This window comes from Zootoca vivipara, chromosome 4 (assembly GCF_965207765.1).
Source record: "Zootoca vivipara chromosome 4, rZooViv2.hap1.1, whole genome shotgun sequence".
Classification (NCBI taxonomy): domain Eukaryota; kingdom Metazoa; phylum Chordata; class Lepidosauria; order Squamata; family Lacertidae; genus Zootoca; species Zootoca vivipara.
The window spans coordinates 35,365,093-35,387,476 of NC_142587.1; the positions used below are offsets into that span (position 1 = coordinate 35,365,093).

At 40.5% G+C, this 22,384-nt stretch overlaps 1 protein-coding gene across 6 annotated transcripts in view; it reads left to right on the top strand.

Annotated features, from left to right (window-relative positions):
• The window catches only part of STS (steroid sulfatase), a 213,594-nt gene that overhangs the window by 119,168 nt on the left and 72,042 nt on the right, over positions 1-22,384 (top strand). Inside the window, exons 2-4 of one of the 6 annotated variants that reach the window (XM_088667706.1) lie at positions 9,476-9,574; positions 16,121-16,160; positions 21,997-22,179. In XM_088667706.1, the coding sequence (XP_088523832.1) occupies positions 22,034-22,179 (146 nt within the window). In that variant the 5' untranslated portion in view covers positions 9,476-9,574; positions 16,121-16,160; positions 21,997-22,033. Of the gene's footprint in view, positions 1-1,656; positions 4,689-9,475; positions 9,575-16,120; positions 16,161-16,970; positions 22,180-22,384 lie in introns of those variants that run through there. The other 5 variants (XM_088667705.1, XM_088667704.1, XM_035116354.3 and 2 more) reach the window with 5 other exon arrangements.

Sequence of the window (22,384 nt, forward strand, 5' to 3'; positions counted from 1 at the left end):
TGCCTAATTTCACACGCACAGCTAACAGCTTCTCTCCCCCCCCTCCCCCAAGACGCTTCATTTCATCATCTCACTATCCTTTGAATCCCATCTTTGGCCCGGAATAACTCAAGGCATTTATAAAGGCGTTTTTCATTTATCTACACAACAGCTAAATACTAAGATACTTAGGTTGAAAGATTATGAAATGAACTCTAAGGCTGCAGTCCTTAAAAAAACCTCATCAGTAAGTCTCTTCTGTGATGCTCCCTTCTGAATGAACTAAATAAAAAAATTCCTTCCAGCAGCACCTTAGAGACCAACTAAGTTTGTCATTGGTATGAGCTTTCGTGTGCATGCACACTTCTTCAGACCAACACGGCTACTTACTTGTAATTCTGAATGAACTGTAAGGTACCCAGTGAGTTTTAGAGCTGATGAGGAACTTAAACCTTGGATTTGTACACACACACACACACACCAACACCACATCTATCTTTACAGAACGGTGGTCTTTTATTTTGAGAGGCACATTGTGTGATGGATTGGGCAGCAGTTGCCAGCTTTTGGGGTCCTTGGGGCACCATTGCATACTGACGAAACTGCCATGATGAACACCGCACCCCACACTGCAACCTATTCTGCCTACAATGGAATATTTGTTTCAAGTCTGATTTTAGTGGTGGGAGAGGGACCCTGCAAGAAGCAGGGAAGACTTCTGTGGGTATTTGAGTGCCTGCAGGCACCTCACTGGCAACCCCTGGTTCCTGTGATCATTGTGATTACATTGTGATAAGAAAATGAGCGAAACTCATGAGTGCATTTAAAGCACCATGATACCATTTAGCCATAGCTGCCCCCAAATAATTATATGGGACTCTAGTTAGTTAGGAGTGATGAGTGTTGTTAGGAGACCTCCCAGAGCTACAAGTCCCAGAATTCACCATGAAGAGGGATTGATGGTTAAACCACTCTGGGAATTGCAGGTCTTTTAGGATCTCCTAACAACTCTCAGCATCCTTGACAAACAACAGCTCCCAGATTTATTTCTATCAAGATTTTATGTGGCATCATGGTGCTTTAAATGTATGGCATGAATGTGGCAAAGGACTGGCTGAAAATGATGCAGGTAGAAAATTAAATGCATGTGAATGAATTCTCTGCATGTAGTTGGGCCTTTTGGAAGGTGTCTTCTTTATAAAATTGCTTGGGGGGGAAATAACTCCCTTCTGCATCATTCTGTTAAATAGAGATGGAATATAAAAGGTTATAATGTAGCACCCTCTCCCTCACCAAAATATCTTATTGAGTGTTTGCTACATAATAATTATATGTTTCATATCTTGGCTTTGATCCAGAGAACAAGGGACATATTTATGAGCCATTGCTGCCGCCAGGAAACCAAAGTCACGAGTGCCTGCTGTTGCATAGTAGTAACATTTATAGGTAACTACTAGCTTCATTTTCGAATTCCTGTGACAGGGTGAGCTCCCGTTGTTCGGTCCCAGCTCCTGCCCACCTAGCAGTTCGTAAGCACGTCAAGTGCAAGTAGATAAATAGGTACCTTCTCTGGCGGGAAGGTAAGCGGCGTTTCCGTGCGCTGCTCTGGTTTGCCAGAAACGGCTTAGTCATGCTGGCCACATGACAGAGAAGCTGTCTGTGGACAAACGCTGGCTCCCTCGGTCTGTAGAGCGAGATGAGCGCACAACCCCAGAGTCGTCTGCGACTGGACCTAATAGTCAGGGGTACCTTTACCTTTACTAGCTTCATTTATGGAACAGTCAAGTTGGACTGTGGACTTTAACCACTGTATTCTTCTTGCTTCCCTCTTTCAGAGGGAAATGTTTTAAAATGTGTTTGTTGTCCTCTGAAAGAATGCCAGTCATTGCTTTGAGCAGGGGCATGGCTTGTCACACAGAGAGAAGGAGGGATTACCGTAAATTGGTTTCCACTAGTTCAGGTTGGCTGTGTGGGGCTGTTTTCACAGAAGAGGTAAGATAACTACATCATTGGAGCTTCAAAGTGTGCCGTGTGCTGTTCTGTCATTTCAGATTCTAGACTTAATAGTCTTACTGGGCAGGGAGTAGGATAGGGGAGTCTCTAAGTGGTAATGTATATTCCTTTTTTGTTTTTCAAAATGCTTTGTTTTAGGGCCCTCCTCATTCTGCTGAGTGAGACCCAGAGCATCTTCTACCCAAGTCTTCTCTTGATGGCACCACTGAAAGCATGTTTAGTATTTGTTGCTTTCACAGAAAACAGCCCTCAGGTGAAGTAAATGCAGCTGCCCAGCAAATGAGCCCCTGACCTGGAGGTTATCGCTAGAAAATTCTTTTATGTCCAAGCAATCCTGAATATGTCATCTAGCTTTTATCAGAGCGATGGCTACAACATGATAGCATGGCACAAATACAGAAAACTTTTCCTTAGGATATAATGAGGCATGACCTGTTTCAATAACAGTTGTGGGAACATTCGGTGTAGGGAGAGAAGTAGAATAACATCTAATGAGCTATAGCTAATGAGCCATACCCCTTTACCTGTTGTGTGCTCAGTGAGATAGATGGACATGAGCTACAGAAATATAATCTTGTATTTATTCTCTATTGGCAGGTCACATCTGGAAACTCATTTATATTTTGCCCCATATGTGCAACGCTTTAGAAGTATCTTGTTTTTAAGTATTTAGATTTTATGTCATCAGCTTTCAATATGTAATGTGCAACCCGATCCTATGCATGTTTACTTGGAAGTAAGTCCCACTGTGTTGAGTGGCATTTTCCTGCAGTAAGAGGATTGAAATCCTACTTGGCATTTAGATACCACCTTTTAATTGCCAAAAAACCCACCAACCAGGCAGTTTTGGAAGAAATTGAAGATTTTCCTTTTTTTTAAAAAAAAAACCTCCAAAAAACGCTTCTAATAAAATCAAAATAACCAAGGCAGATAATTAAATCAGAGGACAAGGAGAGGAAAAACATCACCAGGAATAACATAATCTTCCATGCCTATGAATTTAGCTAAATAAAAAATGTCTTGCCGTACAATATTATGTGTGTCCTACTATGCCCAATGAGGCCATTGTTGTTGTTGTTTAGTCGTTTAGTCGTGTCCGACTCTTCGTGACCCCATGGACCATAGCACGCCAGGCACTCCTGTCTTGCACTGCCTCCCGCAGTTTGGTCAAACTCATGTTCGTAGCTTCGAGAACACTGTCCAACCATCTTGTCCACCTAGTTAAAATTACAGTCTGAATAAGCCTTCTAAAGATTCTAAGATACTAAACTTGGTAGACCCTACTAGAGAGACATTCCCTAGAAATTCCCATAGTTGTGGTTTCATCACAATAGGATGTGGGTACCCAACATGGTGCTCTCTAGTGGTTGGACTCAACTTGACCAGCATACTCAATGATCAGGGATGCTGGGAGCTATCTCTGCAGTATGACATGCGCTGAACGTGCATCTGTCTAACAGATACTAAAGACAATGAAGATGACACAGTAAAGGTGACATAGGGGAACAATGTCTTCTTACACTATTTAATGGAGCAGAAATACAGACTTATTTTGGAAGAGGTCCTCTATAAGATGATGATTTTGATGATGATGATGATCACAACACAAAAATACAAAATGAGAACACAGAATACATGTTGGCATCCATCTGTCTCAAAAGTCAATGGAGCGTGCCTCTAGGGGCAAAGACAAACCACTGGGGAATCACAGCACCCACCATGGCTGCAGAGATCCATAACTCATAACTGCTGCCTCCCATGTTCCTTTTGCTGCAGGGCATTTTGTATGGAGCTCCTGGACTGCCCAGATGACACTACCCTTTTCTGGCCTCACTGATGTGGTCCAAAGGAAAGCAGAGCAATACATTTGGCACCAGGTTGGGTGAAGGAGTTGCCAGAAGGAGGCATACAAGACACCACCCAACCATCTTAGGGACTCCGCTCTTGTGTAGGGTTTAAGGTAAAGGTAAAGGGACCTCTGACCATTAGGTCCAGTCATGGATGACTCGGGTTGCACACTCATCTCGCTCTATAGGCCGAGGGAGCCGGTGTTTGTCTGCAGACAGCTTCTGGGTCATGTGGCCAGCATGACTAAGCTGCTTTTGGCGAACCAGAGCAACGCATGGAAACAGCGTTTACCTTCCTGCCGGAGCGGTACCTATTTATCTACTTGCACTGGCGTGCTTTCAAATTGCTAGGTGGGCAGGAGCTGGGACCAAACAATGGGAGCTCACCCCGTTGTGGGGATTCGAACTGCCGGCCTTCTGATCAGAAAGCCCTAGGCTCCGTGGTTTAGACCACAGCGCCACCCGCGTCCCGATTGTGTAGCGTTTACTCTTTTGCTTTTTCTTCTTCCAAGTATGTTCCACAAGGTAGTGGGTACAATTTTTTCCTTGGGTTTACTCCCAAAGCCTTTCTCGCGTACTGTAAGGCTATAGGCACAAGGCAATGGAGGTTTAGAATCAGAGTTTTAGTTTTCCTGGGTTCCCTTCCCAGTTTTACAAGCCCCACCTGCCCCCCATTTCCCTTTACAGCACATGCATCAACTGCCTTCTTAACTGTTGAACGCACTGTTAGTCTTCTACTGTCTTCACATGCAGAGGAAGTTCTTAACTCACCGAGGGTTTGAGACCCATTGGCTATCCAGTTAAAGCCATCCCCATGGTGTGGCCGCTGTCACATGCTGAAAGCCAAAGGTGAGAACTGAGTGCATGTTGAGGAGCCAAAGGTGGACAAACTTTCAATAACTTCTGTATGTACTGATGGGCCAACACAGGTCTTTGGGTGTGTAGAGGCAGTTTGTGTGTTCAGTGTAATATGTGAACAAGCTTAGAATTATGGCATATCAAGTGGTAGTTTCCTCTTTGGCGCAGATGCAAAGCTCTTTAAGGAAGCCAAATGACTTCCAGCACAAGCTGGACATTCTCTATACCAAATGCTCATAGTTCAACAATTTGCCATTGTGCACGACACAGGATCTGCTGATGTTGCAAATGCTGATGGCTAACTACCTTGGTCATTAAGATTATTAATTGAATATTGCCTCTTGTTAAAAGTGATCACAGTTAACCAAGCACATAATGTGAAATATAAAATAATTTGTATAAGCATCAAATATGATTGATGAATTTATCATCAATATCATGATGTAGTTATCTCTCTCATACCCAGAGCTGCTACAATAATGATTTGTTGTATAATTATTTCATAAATGTTAGACATGCCATTTAAACCAGTCCTTACCAGAAGCTGTAACAAATTAGTGTTGTGTTTAACAACTATATTTGACAGCTTTCTTTCACATTCTAACATAATAGTTTTCAATGGAACATTTTAGCCTAACAACTTTGCCCTTGTCTGGAGCAGAAACAAATTAGGTTAATGTAATTTTTAAAAAGATGAATTAAATAGCAAGATGTTCAACATTAATATTGATATATGTTCTAATGAAGTAGGAAGACCAACATCCCGAGGCCAACTTCCTGTATTATGACAATCCTTTCTTATATTGTGAACTGCTTAGAAAGTAGGAAAATGAGATATTTTGAAAAGGAAATTTCAAACCTAAACAGCTCTTCTATCAGTGTTACCAGACGTTTTCTGGCAGACATCCTATTCCTTCAAAAGCTATATAACCAACAAAAGCATCATGCTTTTCCAGTTACTGTCTCTCCATGCTGGAGAATGTTTTACACATCAAATCTATGTCTCTCATACAGTCGTTAAAGATATTTCCTTGTCAGAAATTGTTACTGATGCATATCATCTGTCAACAGCAGCAGCAGTAAAATCTTGGTGGGAGGCAGACATTGTTTTTTTAGAGAAAAGTAGTTTGAGAAGAGGCATCACCTATAATTTACAATGCACAAGTGTTTTGTCCAGAGGTTGACTTTGGTTAAAAATATTTTTTTCAGGATTTTGTCACAATTCAAAAACTGTTTACCAGAAAAAAGGTGGTTGGAATACATCTGCCAGATTAAGATGAATGTATTGCCGAAAATGTTATTTTTATTTCAATCAATCCTGGTGATAAGTAACATGAATTGTTTTAAGGATTGGCAGAGAGACATTTCAAGATTTATCTGGAGAGGCAAGAAGCCAAGAATAAAATATAAGCTATTAATGGATCTTAAAGAAAGAGGAGGCTTCTCGATACCAGATATAAAACTATACTATGAAGCCTCTTGTCTGTGCTGGATACGGGATTGGATAATATTGAAGAATGTAGATTTACTAGATTTAGAAGGGCATGACAATAGATTTGGATGGCATGCATATCTGTGCTATCAGAAGGCCGAGGTACACAGAAGCTTCCAAAATCATATAATAAGGCGAACTTTGGGAAAAATATATCTTCTAGAACCAAAAAACACCATGGTGGCTTTTGACACTGGAAGCAATAGCATTGAAAAAAGTAAATATGAAACCCAACTGGGGAACATATAGAGAGCTGTTAATGGAAATGGATAATAAATAAAAAATAAAAATAATATAATGAAATAAAAGAAGAGATAACAGATTGGTTACAATATTTTCAATTATATGAAACATTTAAAAATGATAAAAATAAAGGATTTGCATATGAAATCTCAAAATTTCAGAGAGAAATAATAGAAAGTGATTATAAATTATTATCAAAAATGTATAATATACTGTTCGAATGGGAGACAAAGGATGAAGAGGTCAAATGTGTAATGATAAAGTGGACAAAAGATGTGAGACACAATATATAGTTGACAGATTATGGAGAAATGAGATTCATGGCACTTAAGGAGAACTATACGAAAATGATGTATAGATGGTATTTAACGCCAGCTAAACTATCAAAAATGTATGAAACAAAAGATAATAAGTGTTGGAAGTGTAAAGAGGTAGAAGTTACATTTTACCATATGTGGTGGCAATGTAAGGTCATAAAAAGCTTTTCAGGAATGATTTATAACAAATTGAAAAAAAAAAGTTTAAAATAACCTTTGTTAAAAAAAACAGTAGCATTTTTAATAGGTATAATTGGAACAGATATACCAAAAGAATATAAAGGTTTATTTATGTATGCAACAACAGCCGCATGGACATTGATAGCCCAGCAATGGAAAGAAGAACAAGTCCCAACTATGGAAGATTGGCAACGTAAATTAATGGAACATGCTGAGATGGCCAAATTAACTGGAAGACTAAGAAATCAAGACGACAGCAAATATAAAATAGAATGGAAAATGTTTATTGCATATTTACAAAAGCATTGTAAAGAAGTTAACACAATAGCAGGGTTTTTAAAAACACTTGTAATATTAAGTACAATGTTTGAATTTGGAAATATTTAAAAATAAGAAAATTATAGACATGTATAACATAAAATAACACAAAAGAACCAGGGAAGGGAAGGGAGGGAATCAAGGGATCGGAGGAATCCCAAAATATGGATTTAATATGGTATGTAAATGTCTTATTTTTTATTTATTTATTGCATTTGTTTATTAATGTATGTGAAGATAATGTTTGAGTGTGCGTATATATGTGTGTGTGTGTATGTATGGATGTATGTGTGTGTGTGTGTGTGTGTGTGTGTGTGTGTATCTATATCTATATCTATATCTATATCTATATCTATATCTATATCTATATCTATATATATCTGCCAGAAGCAGCAATCTATGTTTCATATTGTCATATTGTCTTCCACCATTGGCTGTGGCAGTGCAGGAACACACTGTCTCCTGCCCAACATGATGACCAAATTGTCATGCTGATGGTTTGTTTTGAATTGTTCCAGGAAGAGTTCAGCTGCTGCCAGGACCATATAACACTGGTCCTAAATGATCTATATTGGCTCCCAGTACGCTTCTGAACACAATTCAAAGTGTTGGTGCTGACCTTTAAAGCCCTAAACGGCTTTGGCCTTGTATACTCGAAGGAGTGTCTCCACCCCCATCATTTAGCCCAGACACTGAAATCCAGTTCTGAGGGCCTTCTCAGTAGTTGCATCCTAAGTCCTGCATAATGTAGACTCATTAAAATAACACTGTAATTAAAACCGGAGACCTGGGTTGTGAGATCACAAAATGCATGTGTAAACAGATACATCTTCAAAATGTTTGACTACAAATACAGATGGGATCTCCCATATTTCAGCAGGGAATTCATTCCATAACACCAGTTCCATGAGTGAAAAAGCCATGTGCATCAAAACCATAGCTGTCAAGTTCTCCCTTTTTTAAAGGAAAATTCCCTTGTGCTGAATAGGCTTCCTCGCGAGAAAAGGGAAAACTTGACAGCTATGATCAGAACCTGTCCAGAACCTTGGAATCAAAGTCTGAGCAAAAATTAAGCTGACAAGGGAACAAGGAGTATTGTGAGAATTCAAAGAGAGGACTCAACTAAACTGAGGCAGGTATAGGCCACTGAGAGTAAGCTTCCTTTTTGGACTTGTGGTCCTAATGCTTAGCAAGGGGAAAAACCACTTCCATCGGTCTGTAGAAGCACCAGCCTTCACTATCATTTCTAACCAAAGTATAAAAAATACCACTGGTATAAAAAATATGGCTTATAGAATTTGTGCAAACAATGCATTTTGTTTTTGATTACAGCTTTATTCTTATTCTTAATTGTCTGGGAATAAGCCCTATGGAAATCTCTTTTTTATTCACTCTTGATAGACAAGCATAAGATGCCTACAAAGCAAAAATGTATGATGCAATTCATCACTGCTTTTATGTTTACAAACTATTTTTTCCTGCTTTCACTAAGTTCTAATCCTACAGGTAACTTGCAAATCCTAGATCAGATCAGATCAGATACAGTTTGGGAACAGGTTCCATGAAACCAACCTCATCCTTTTGTAGGCCACCTAGATAATTTTATTTATGGACAGTTGTCTAAAATTAAATAATAGTAATTATAGCAAAAGACTTCAGCTTGTGAAAAATCAGGTTTGGGATAATAAATAGTATCTCTAGATTTTTGTTTTGTTTATTATTTTAAATTGGACATTAATAATAATAAAAACCCATAGAAAAATGTCTAGAAAAAAGCACTGAGTACATAGGGTGGCCAGACTCAATAGTGGACAGGACGTCTGTGCCTTTAATTGCCCTGCTCTCTTTTGAGTCTGGAAACCTTAAAGAGAAACCAGCAGACCCTTTGTTTAATTTCCAAGCTAAGGGTCTGCTGGTTTCTCTTTAAGGTTTCCAGACTCAAAAGAGAGCAGGGCAATTAAAGGCACAGAAGTTCTGTCCACTATTGAGTCTGGCAACCCTATGAGTACATTCCAGTAGTTCCATCTGTTGGGAAGATTCCAAATTATCTTCTCAGAAACTTCTCCTATACCCCTTGGCGATTGATATAGGGAATGCCACAATTTCCCATCTTGTCTCCAAAGCTATTTAGCATCTATATGAAACTGCTTGGGGAAAGTGTGTGGGATACTGAAGTGTCATCAGTATGCTAATAACACCATGCTCTGTTAATCTTTCATCTATTCCAGGCATAGCAGCTGACATTCTGAGCAGGTATTTGGAGTCAGTAATGAACTGGGTGAGAAAATAAACTGAAGAATAACCCAAACAAGACAGAGGCGTTGGTGGTAAGTAGTTCAATAGTTCTGGATTTTTGTTTTCCCTTCTGGATTGGTTTTGCTCTTCCCTTTACGGGTTGGGTTTTGTAGTTTGGGAATGCTTCTGGACCCTGCTCCATGTTGTTCAGGTGGCATCCGTGACGAGGTGTGATTTTAATCAGCTTTTGTTGATTCACCAGCTGTGTCCTCTTCTGGGAAAATAAAATAGTCACCCATGCCTTAGTAACTCTAGGTTAGAAAAGAATAACATGCTTTCTGTGAGTCTGCCTTCAAAGCTTCTATTTCCCCACACCTGGTCCAGAATGTGGCAGCCAGGGTAGAACAGAGAGGAATCATGGCTTTGAACACATTGCAATAGTCTGAATTGGGTATAAATTTGTTTCCAGGCACATTTAAATTGATGCTTTCCCTAAGCGGAGTGGGCCAAGTGCTTGAAGAATCACCATATAAATCTACTGGTGTGTTAAAGTTGTCACTGGAGGCCTTGAAAATATATTCACCTGACATCAAAAGTGAGGGGGATAGTGATGAGGAATACAGCCTTCTCAGTGTCTGGATGGAAGTTCCTTCCTAGAGATGTACCAAGGGCACCTCCTTTCTCCCCATCCAACAATAAGATAAGGTTGCATGCCAAGGTCCTGTGCTGCACAGTTCCCCATTGACTGACACACAGATGTACATATTTAGGTTAATGGGCTAAAACAGGCCACAACTTTATTGGTTACAGATGTGAGTGGTTTCATTGGGTGAAGCCAGGCTATATCTTGACTCCTGCCTGTCTGCAGGGAATAGAACTACGGGTAAACGACCAGAAGGGGGAGCCCTATGACTTACATCAGTGATGGCCAAACTTGGTCCTCCAGCTGTTTAGGGACTACAGCTCACATCATCCCTAGCTAACAGGACCAGTGGTCAGGGATGATGGGAATTGTAGTCCCAAAACAGCTGGAGAGCCAAGTTTGACCGTTACTGACTTACATCAAAGAGGGGCACCCCGAGGGGTTCCTGTTGGGGTTGTGGCATGGCCCTAGCCCAGGCATCCCCAAACTTCGGCCCTCCAGAAGTTTTGGACTACAATTCCCATCTGCCCCGACCACTGGTCCTGTTAGCTAGGGATCATGGGAGTTGTAGGCCAAAACATCTGGAGGGCCGCAGTTTGGGGATGCCTGCCCTAGTCCATGGACAGGATTCAAACTCTTGGATCCCTTTGAGAGGATATGCTTATCGAGGAGGGGCAGGCAGAGGCTACAACCTCTCCTCCCTTAAACAAAGGCTTACCCAATGCCTAACCTTACAAAGTTGTGGCGATTGCTAGGTAGGCAAAAACCAAATGGTTTTGCTAGGTAGGCAAAAACCAAATGGCCGATGGCAATTCGGCCAGTTGGAAAAATTCCTACCTGGCCCCACCAATAAGGCAGCCGACATTTTCCCATAGCAAGGGCGTGTCATACCAAAGCTTAAAAAGAGGGTGGGTTGCTTGGGAGATTTGGCAAGGAGGTGAGAGAGGGAAGCCCTCCTGGCCGTGCCCCCCACCAGCATAGATTGGCCGGGTGGGCATGACACAGCTGGGAGTTGGCACAAGGGGGGCATCAATCGCCCACCCCTGAGCCAGATCATCACAAGGGCCTGGATTCCCAGCCTCAGTGCTGTCCAGCACGAAAGATCTTTAGAAGAGGGTGGTGAATAGATAGATGGATTGGTTTAAGTTGCTGTTGTTTCTGATACCGTTAAAATATTGGGGGGTGGGGTGGGTTTCTGTTGCTGTCTTGGGTACCATTTGTGGCAAGGCAAAATACTAATGTTTTAAAGAAACAATTTAAACTTTGAACATGATAACTTTATTTCCTGTAAAATTTCATTTTACGTTAATTTTGTGGTGAAACTCAGTTTTGGCAGTTAGAATCTGAGTGGATTTTATTTTATTTTATTGTAATTTACTTTTTAAGTTGCTGTGGCTTGCCCTGGGACCTTATAGTGAAGGACAACAAATAAAGAATTATTATTTCAAAGGTTTTCTAATGGTAACATGTGTCAAAGGGGAAATAATTCCCATGTTCCCTTCAAAACGTCACATCATAAAAAGCATTGATCATCAAAGTAACTTTCCCAAATAAAAAGAGATTCTAACAGCCCATTCATGTGTAGAATAATGCATGCTCAAGTCGGTTGTTCTAGAGCAAAATAAGGCAATCGGAGAAAATTCCAATACAAAACAGTCTTGGGTTTGCCGTGTGTTTTGTGTTACTAAAGGCAGAAAACCCTTTCATAACTTTTTAGTCTGATGGTAGAGGTACAGTATATGGAAAAAGCAGTGGGATTCCTAAGAACAGCCTTTGCCTGCTGTGAGACACTGATTTCTTTCCAGCATTTATACCATTGTATGCTCAAAAAGGGGTGGGGGGAGAAAAGTTATATTCAAGAAATGTGTAATTTTTACCTGGAGATTGATTTTCCTCAGAGTGAAAGCTAGTAGGTTGTAATGTGCTTTCTTAAGATATGCTGTGTCACAAGCCTTAAGTTGTGAAATATGTAATGTTCCTTGACGACGTATGTTATATAACAAAGTTAATGTGTAATGTGACCTACCCAAGGCTTTCTGGTCATGAACTGGAAATAAAAACAGACTTAACACTATTACATTATGTGCATGGTTTTGGAATTCGGACTGTTCTCTCTCTTACATGTCAAAGCAAGATAAGTAACTATTGAGAAATTGTCCATAAAATGTGTTAATAGAGCAGAAGAGGAAGAGATAAATAGATTTAAAAAAAATAGAGGATGTTTTAGTACACATGCAAAAATGCCAAAAATACTTTCATATATCTTTCATCAAAACAGAGAAAGGAGTTCTAAAAGGGAGCACAGTGTATTTTATAACCTTTAGGGAAGAGTGGAACCAACATTTTGTCATTTCAAGGAGAGTGACTCCCATGATGTAATCGAGATCTTAGTCACAAAAATGACATAATAATGCATGTAGGTGTTTTCAGAATGGGACTACATTATTTGGTTTTATTATTATTATTATTAATCAAATTTGTATGCCACCCCCTTACCCGTAGATCCCAGGGTGTTTCACAACAAAAATTGTTTAACCTTTTTTATGTTGTTGTTGTTGTTGTTGTTGTTGTTGTTGTTGTTGTTGTTGTTGTTGTTGTTGTTGTAGTAAAACCAGCAGCAACAACAGCTCTAGGATGTATCCAGTATGACACTAATCAAAACAGGTACCATGGGGGGGGGAGTTGAGGAGCCAAGCGCCCCCCAAATTTTCAATGAGAATGCCATCCCCCTCCCTCCGATATTCTGCTGCCTGTGGCTGACTTCCAATTAATCCCTCTCTCAAACATACATTCATTCACAGTGGCACCATAGCCAATTTTTTCCTTGCTATTTCTGAACTATCGTTTCAGTATACGTAAAGGCCTATTTGTGTCATAAAGAACTGATGAAACTCTCTGTTGACTCTGTCAAACTTCTTAATGAGAGAAGTGAAGCAATGCATTTTCGCTCTTGAATCTTCCAAAGAAATATGTAAATCTTAATACCATAAAGATATTGTTCATTTCTAGATAGAATTGATTTTCTTTTGTTCTGTTTTTAATATGTTTTATTATGGCTTATTTCTTTCAGGCTTTGTAATACCTATTTGGCCTTTCTTCTGATTCTTTACTTATGGAACTTATTTATTATCTTAAAGACCTTAATACTTTAATTCTTGGGTTTATTTTCCTAATCCTATTATGTTTTCATTTTTATTTAGTTAATAGTTTGCTTAGTTAAACATATTCAGTCATTTTATTATTCATAAATAAGATAATAAGCCTATGAATTCATTTTTTCTCGAGTGTTCTATAGCTCGGGAGCATGGAGTTCATTTAGGCGGCAGTCCTGCATATACAGGCATCCCCCAAGTTACACGGGGGTTATGTTCCAGACCCCTGCGTGCATAAGTAAAACTGCGTAATGTGGGGAGGACACTCTAAACATACTTTAAACCCCCTAGCTGCTGTTCTGTCTTCAATCCATAACAAAAATACTGCATCCGTTAATATCCACAACTAGAATTGAAGCTCTGAGGCTGGCAGGAGGCTGGAGGATGCACAGGAAAGTGGGGGCTTCTGTTAGGCAGAGAGTCTGAGCAGCCTAAGTAAAGCCCCACTGTGCCTCTAGTCTCTTTGGGGCTCCCTTCACCCTCACTGATGTCCTCTTTGGGCTCCATGGAGGCTCTCCAGCTCAAGTCAATTGTGTGTAAGGAGGGGGGGCACACCTGTACTTATCTGCAGAGAAAGCCACACTGAGTTCAAGAGGACTTACATCTGAGCAGGCATGTATAGGGTTGTGATCTTAAATGGGTTGGATCCATACATGCCCAGCGCAGATCCATGGAAAGCAATGGGTCTTGTCAGTCATGATTGGATTCAACCCAGTGTGTTTATTCTAAACTTAAGGGGCTTTAAGTTAGTCACAACCAACAAGGACCACTGCTTTCAAACTTATTTTCAACAAAGCAATGCTGCCATCTGGGGGTTGGGGGTGGGTGGGCAGAGGGGGTGCCAAATCCCTAGTTTAAATATCCGGGCAAGTCCTAGGTAATAGAACAATTTTACATTCTTAAACATACATTGTGTTTCTTAGATGGCAGACTCAAATTAATTGCTACAGTTTTATTGTGGCTTTCCTTGTAAGTCTCTCTCTCTCTCTCTCTCTCTCTCTCTCTCTCTCTCTCTCTCTCTCTCTCTCTCTCTCTCTCCTCTCTCTCTCTCTCCCTCTCTCCCCCCCTCTCCCCCCCATTTTAAGTTATATTTCAGGTGTGGGAAACCTTTGACCAGATGCAAATATTGCTGAACTTCAACTCCCAACATTCCTAGTCATTAGCTATGCTTGCTGGGATTGATGGGAGTTGTTGAGCAATATCTGCAGGAGAGGTCTGTTTTAGCAGTCATTGTACACGTGAAAATGATGATGATGATGATGATGATGATGATGATGATGATAGAGATTTACATTTCTGCTCCTTAACCTTTAAATGCTCCTTATATCTATTATACTTCATGCTCTTAAAATTTTGTAACAAGTGACTAAGAAATTAAATGTGTTGTTATTGGTGTTGTTGTTTTGAAATTCTTTCTACCCACAGTTTTGTTTGAGCTCTTTGCAATTCGCAAGTTGAAATATGTATGCCTTATGTAGTTTAACATTTGTTTAATTAAAGATTGGTTTAAAATCTGACAACGATTTCTTCCTTGGATATTTTCCGTAATATAAAACAGCCACAATCGCTTTCCTAATGTATATATGTAATTATTGCTGTAGTTTACAGGTAATTAATAGTGTCTATGTTAATTGGGCTTCATACTGTCTACTGAAACATTCTTTTAGAAGCTTCGTTTGTAGTATCAGGATATTAACAGGACTTTTAATTAAAATGTGCTTTGATGAATATCAAATTCACATTTTATTTGGGCAACACAACAAATGATTCTTTGCTTGTGGAAGGCAGAGGTTGAGTCTCCAGTTTTTCAACCCAGGACTAATTTGCACTGCAAATAAACATATTTGGATTAATGTATTTGGTGTTTTCTGCTAACAGGTTTTTGTTGGTTTTGTTTCTTTTGCATTTTGAATCAAAGTGGTGCACCAGCAAAACATGTCCACTGGTGTCTTGAATTAATGATGCATCTCCTTTAATGGAAGCATGTGAACATTAATTGTCTAGACAGATTACAATATTCTGCATTATTGTAGAATTATGCAAGCCAGCTGATGCCATTGCTTTGACTATACGCCCATCTACTTTGGCAAAGTTGTTTAAGACATTAAAATTCCCAGGACCTCAAAGGAGTATGAATCCCTTGTTATTAATGAAAATCTGCCTTTCCCAAGCTGGTGCTCTCAATGTACTTTGGACAACTTCCATCAGCATCACCCAGCAAAAGCAATAGACAGGGACTGTTGCAGTTTTATTTCAAACAAGGTTGGGGAAGATATAAAATCTGAGGCTGCTCCATGTATCTGATTAAATGAGCATTTGTTGATTTATTTATATAATAAATGTTCACTCTTCTCTCTCTTGATACCACAGTGTTGTTGTACATTACAACTGTAAATCAGATCTAAGACATTCCATATAGCCTTGAAGTTCAGTAGGTGCATGGGATTTCATTTGGCTTCTCCATCATGGATTCTTCTCCTTTTCCCTAAGAGTAATTTAGTATTTTCATAAGATTCTTCTTTTATCACGGAATTCTGTCCTTTAGCAGTCACAAGCCTGACATGAGCACTCTTAAAATTCTCCTCGAGGCTAGTTTCCAAACCTCATATTCAGACATTGGAACCAGACTGGCATGAATGAGAGGTGGCCAACAGCCCGGAGGAATAGGGCAGGGCCAGAATAAGGAGGTTAATCATTTCATCCAAATGCTGAGGAAATTGCATTGGAGAAGAACATCCTTGAGAGCAGCAGGCAGTCTCTTACAAGGGTAGAGACTGTGAGGATAATCTCAGAGACTGGCTATACCCAGAATTTAAACTCTGTCCTGCCTGTCGTATTTTTAGGACTGGATGACATGCCGGATACGGACAGAGCCTTCTAAATGTAGGATTGATCAGCTCCTATTCTAGAATTCTGAAGGATTGAATGTTCACCATCTCTATACTCTATGCTTACCGGAGCCACAAATTGAGTCTAATAGGCTCCTTCTCAGCCAAGACTTCCTGAAGTGTTCACATACACTAGGGGTGGGCAACATGCTGCTGTCCAAATATTAGAATACAATTCCCACTTTCCCTGACCTTCGGCCATGATGGCTGGTGTTAATGGGAATTGTAGTCCAACAGCATCCTGACACTGGCTGATCTGATCTTTTCGACTCAGTGCAGAGATAAGTGGCAGTATATTTTGAAAAATTGCTGATGCTCATTTGTTTTGTGGAATGGATTAAAACACATACACAAATGTGCACTCGCCCGAATGCTTTCTACATTTGTTACCTTATACAGTGGTACCTTGGGTTACAAACGCTTCAGGTTATAAACGCTTCAAGTTACAAACTCTGCTAACCCAGAAATAGTACCTCAGCTTAAGAACTTTGCTTCAGGATGAGAACAGAAATCATGTTCTGGTGGCGTGGCGGCAGCAGGAGGCCCCATTAGCTAAAGTGCTGCTTCAGGTTAAGAACAGTTTCAGGTTAAGAACGGACCTCCAGAATGAATTAAGTTCTTAACCAGAGGTACCACTGTATTGTAATGTGCACCATGCTTACCTGAGTACAGTCATACCTCGGTTTAAGAACGCTTCGGTTTGAGTACTTTCAGTTTAAGTACTCCGCGGACCCGTCTGGAACAGATTAATCCACTCTCCATTACTTTCAATGGGAAAGTTTGCTTCAGGTTAAGTACACTTCAGGTTAAGTACAGACTTCCAGAACCAATTACACTCATACTTCGGGTTAAGTACGCTTCAGGTTGAGTACTCTGCGGACCCGTCTGGAACGGATTAATCCACTTTCCATTACTTTCAATGGGAAAGTTTGCTTCAGCTTAAGTACGCTTCAGTTTAAGTAGTCTGCGGATCGTCTGGAACGGATTAATCCACTTTCCATTACTTTCAATGGGAAAGTTCGCTTCAGGTTAAGTACACTTCAGGTTAAGTACAGACTTCCAGAACCAATTACACTCATACTTCGGGTTAAGTACGCTTCAGGTTGAGTACTCTGCGGACCTGTCTGGAATGGATTAATCCACTTTCCATTACTTTCAATGGGAAAGTTTGCTTCAGGTTAAGTACGCTTCAGTTTAAGTAGTCTGCGGATCGTCTGGAACGGATTAATCCACTTTCCATTACTTTCAATGGGAAAGTTCGCTTCAGGTTAAGTACACTTCAGGTTAAGTACAGACTTCCCGAACCAATTACACTCATACTTCGGGTTAAGTACGCTTCAGGTTGAGTACTCCGCGGACCTGTCTGGAATGGATTAATCCACTTTCCATTACTTTCAATGGGAAAGTTTGCTTCAGGTTAAGTACGCTTCAGTTTAAGTAGTCTGCGGATCGTCTGGAACGGATTAATCCACTTTCCATTACTTTCAATGGGTAAGTTTGCTTCAGGCTAAGTACGCTTCAGATCAAGTACAGACTTCAGGAACCAATTGTGTACTTAAACCGAGGTACCACTGTATAATGTTTCTAGGCCAACACTTACCTCAGTGTGGCCTCCTGTGGAAGGAGATGGTCACATTACTTCCCTCTGACATGGTTTTGCCCAAATGCCTTCTCTACCAGGAAAAGAAAAAAGCTGTGTTTGTATTATGATGATGACATTGGTTGAAGCCACATGTGAATCTTGAATGTATGCCCTAGGAGTAGACCAGTGAGAGAACGGTCCCTCCTACGTCCTGCCCCAGGATGCCATCTGTGTCATATGATTGGCACCTGAGGTAACTTTGAGTTACAGCACAGCCGGATGTCTCAGGGATCCTGCCACAGATCATGTGTGGGAGACAGTCTTCTAATTGCTTCATTCACCACCCCACAAAAATAATAAAATGAACTCCCTAGATAAGAGGATACCCAGAACCTAGCTTCACATGTCCCAATGGGCAGAACATAATAAGCATATTTGTTCAAACACACAAATGCACATTGTTGGGTGTGTGGCCCAATTCTTATTCACTCCATGTCACTCCATGTACATTTTTTAATTCAAAAATTAATTATATGTGATGGTTAGTTATAGATAGGCGTTCCTAGTGTAGTATGGAATATTTTATTTTGTCAAATCTGACAAGTTTAATACTTGCCTTTCCTAGATACTCTTGATAACTCCTTGAACCAATTAACTTCTCACGGTTCCTTCTGTATTTATATGTTGATGTATTCCTCTGAATATTGATTCTCTTAGTAATAACATCTTACATGCTAAACAAGAAAGCCAGGAGCAACACATCTAAACCACTTCTGCGGAAGATTGAATTAAAGAAACATTGTAAAAAATCAGGCAGTTATTCATTGCTTTGAAAAATGTGTTAGGGGGTGAAAATGGATTTGAAGGTTCTTCAAAACAAAGTGGACTGCATCTGCTATGTGTTTCTGGAATGATCAAGCGATGACAAGCAGCTAATAGGTGAGAAGACTGAGCTTACTACTTTCTCAGCCTGTGAAAGTATGTGTACAGGATTGCAGATACTAATGAAGTGTCAATTTATTGTGTGGAAGACCAGAGGGAAGTGGGAAGATAGCAAATATTAGAGAGATCATTGTAAAGGGAAAAATAATATGGTGTGGTGTGATGGAATCAATCTCTGAGCATTCTTAGGCACAGGAGAAGGAGAGAAAGGATTTGTATTATAGGTTTATATTGTTTATTCCCAGACAGCTTGAACATAACATTTCCCATGTAGCATCTTGTATTTGTGCTCTGTTGGCTCAAGGTTAGTTTCTATCAATGGGAGTATTTCAGTAACTGATGCTGGGACTATAAAGTAAGATTCATTTGAAAGCAGCTTTACTATCTCCGATGTCAACTCCGAAGTTCAACAGGTTGCAATAACATTGATCCCTCCTGGCCTTATCCCTGGGCTCATAAATCTGTTTGGGATATCAATATCCTTTATACTAATAGCAGATCCATTCTCTGAGTACTGATCCTTATCAAGCCAACACCTACCCACAAGGGAGAGATAGCAACAGGCTTGGAGAAAACTCAAGCTTTACACAACTGCAAGAAACTTTAGGAAAAATATTGAATATCATAGGGACCATATTTGAATAATATGATCCTGCTTTGCCGGGATGCTGTGTGAATAATGTTATGCAACCACATGAGCAGGATGGATCATGTGGCTCTATCCCACTTGATTGGCAATTTCCTTCCCTGCACTCCTTCTCTGCAGGGTCCATATTGCATGAAAAAAGACCCACACAATCAATCACTTCTATGTGTTCATGTTATCTGCACACCTAAACCTGAATGGTGGGATAGTACTACAAAGAATAGATTTCTCATGTGCGGACACATGTGGAAACAGCAGCATAGTCTGCCTTCAGCTGTGGCATTTTCCCCCTGTAACATTTTATTAAAACTGGGAATCCTGTCCACTACCAGAAAAGGGCATTGCTTCTGTTGAAAGTCTTACACTAGAAGGTTGCGTTACACTTACAGGATAAGATAGCAGCTAATGCTTTCGCTTGCTTGTGGATGTTTCATTTTGCTTAGAGTGTGGCAGACGTCAATTATTTTTAATTAGACTGGCAAGCCCTTTTCCTCGAGGCTGACACAATGACACCTACGAGGAATATTGTGCTTCTCAAACAGAGGCATTCTTGGCTCTCATCAAGTATGCACATTGGTTTCTTGTTATGTAACATTGTGCAGTACTGTGCAAACTGTGCTCTTCAAAAGATCTGGCTGGTCTTCAGGACTGGAGTTTTCTTCCCCAGAAAATATGAAAGGAAAAGGGAGACGAAGCAATTGCTTCTTGCTGAATCAACATTCACTGCCAAGAGCATTTCAAGGTTTTTCATCCCCTTTCTTCAGGCACAAAACACACCCAAACTTGAAACCCCTTCAGTTGTTTGTTTATTATGTTATCCATCTATCGTCTGCCTCCCTTGCTTCAGCCTGATTTTATGCATTGGGTGTTTGACTAGGGAAAATCTGCAAGCATACAGCTGTAGGCACATAAACTTCCATGTGATCTGAAACGCCAAATACTGTAAGTGGAGCCCAGTTCACATGGAAGCTGACACATGTAGGGTTTTTTTCCTTGATGCCCCTCTGTTTAATTTTGCAAGCCCTCTGTCTGACTCACACATGTGACCCCTATCACATCTTTAGTACAAGTTCAGTGCACAGTGTACGTTTTTTTTAGACTGCCGCGTGCTCCCTACTCTTCCACTCCAAAAGAATGGTCTGTTTAGGTCTTCATATCCCACTCCTGTGTTTGGGGTTTCACAATTTTATGGGCAATCAAAAACTGGAGCTGTCAATAAGCTGTTTGTTCACTGGTTTGGACTGCACTCCTTTGGGCTTGGGCAATGCCTTGCATGTCAAGGCCCCAAGCCCCCCCCCCATTTGATGAATAATAAAACACAGGGACACCAGTATTTTAAGTTAATGGACGAATTAAGGCCATAACTTTATTGGTTACAGAATGTGAGTGGTATTGGCTTAGACACTGGAATTGAACTGACTATATCTGACTCCTGCCCGCCATCCAGGTAGTCCAGTAAGGGTCAAGCACCATTAGGGGGAGCCCTGTTGATGTACATCAACTGAGAGCTCCCCCAGGGTCCCCGATGGGGTTGTGGCATGGCCCTACCCCACACCCGGGCTTCGGACAAGATCCACACCCCCGTATCCCTTTAATGGAATACCCTTAAAGAGGAGGTGACGGCCACAACCTCCCCTCCCATGAACCAGGTTTTACCAATGCCTAACCGCCAAACCTAACAAAGTTGTGACAATTGCTACAAGGTAGGCGAAAACCAAATGGCTGGTGCTAATTTGCCAAGTGGAAAAAATCCTACCAGGCCCCCTCAACAAGTGACCAACCGAGGTCCATAGCAAGGCCAAGATGCTGAACGCATGAAAAGAGGGCAGGAGGGTAGGAGATCCGTGGAAGCAGGAACCAAGAGGAAATTCCCCGGCCACGTGGCTGCTTAAGTATTGTAAGCCATGCCCCCTGGCCAACCAGATTGGTCAGCTGGGGGGCGTGACATGGCCGGAACTCCCCTATGACGTGGGGGCACTTCCAAGCCCCCACTATGCATGGGGAGAGCACGTGGCCTGCCCGCAACACCATCCCACTGGAAAGTGGAGCGGCCTTCTCAGCTTCCTTAAACAGACTGTCATTATCACCAGCATAAACAACTATTGGGTTCTTTAGGAACCCAATGCCCTGTTCATATGTTGGTATGGTCATGGCATCATCACCACCTGGCCTGTTTCTCATTTTTGTGATATTTGTAAATATGTGATATCCTAAATTCATGTCCTCACCTTCGCCTAGATGGAAAATGTGAATATACCTTAATACTACTTTATGTCAGATGGTCATTCCACAGAATTTTTTTTTGCCAAGAAAGAACATTTTTGGGGAAAAAAGTATTCAAAAGTCCTTGAACGTCATCTAATATGTGAAAGATTGACTCCCATTGTTTGCTACATTTCAGCTTTTCTCTTTCAGCGAAACTATGAAAGGAGATATATTAAAATGTTTTAAAATGTAAAAGGTCAGACTCAACAGGCTGCTTCAAAACTTTAATAACACAAGTAATTGTTAGAACTATTAAGAACTGTGTTTCCTTTTCATGGTGTTCTCATTGTAATGGCAAGGTCAATTATGCCAATTATGAAAATAAATATAAAGCAACATTTTATATTGTTTTATATAAACAACAAATGTATAAAACAACATTCTTTTATCAAGCAGGTAACTTTTTGAAGCAGCCTTGCCCTAAAACAGCAGAATGATGATCCTTCTTCCTGTGATGATTTATCTGTGGCCTATAAGCAATGCTATTAATGAAAGGATTTCCAAGCCCAGTATTGTATTATTCATGGCTGATGATCTTGGCATTGGAGACCTAGGATGCTATGGAAACACAACTTCAAGGTTTGCCAACACACTTGATGATATATATGTACATTTGGCCTTAGCTTCAAAAGAGATTGTTTTGGGCAGAAAGCTTGTGGAAGATCACAACCACAATTGTATTAGGAAATAGGAACATGTCCCATGGTTTGGTTGACTATGCCTGATTCATGCAGATGCTGGATTGGTGGTTGTTGTTGTTGTTTAGTCGTTTAGTCGTGTCTGA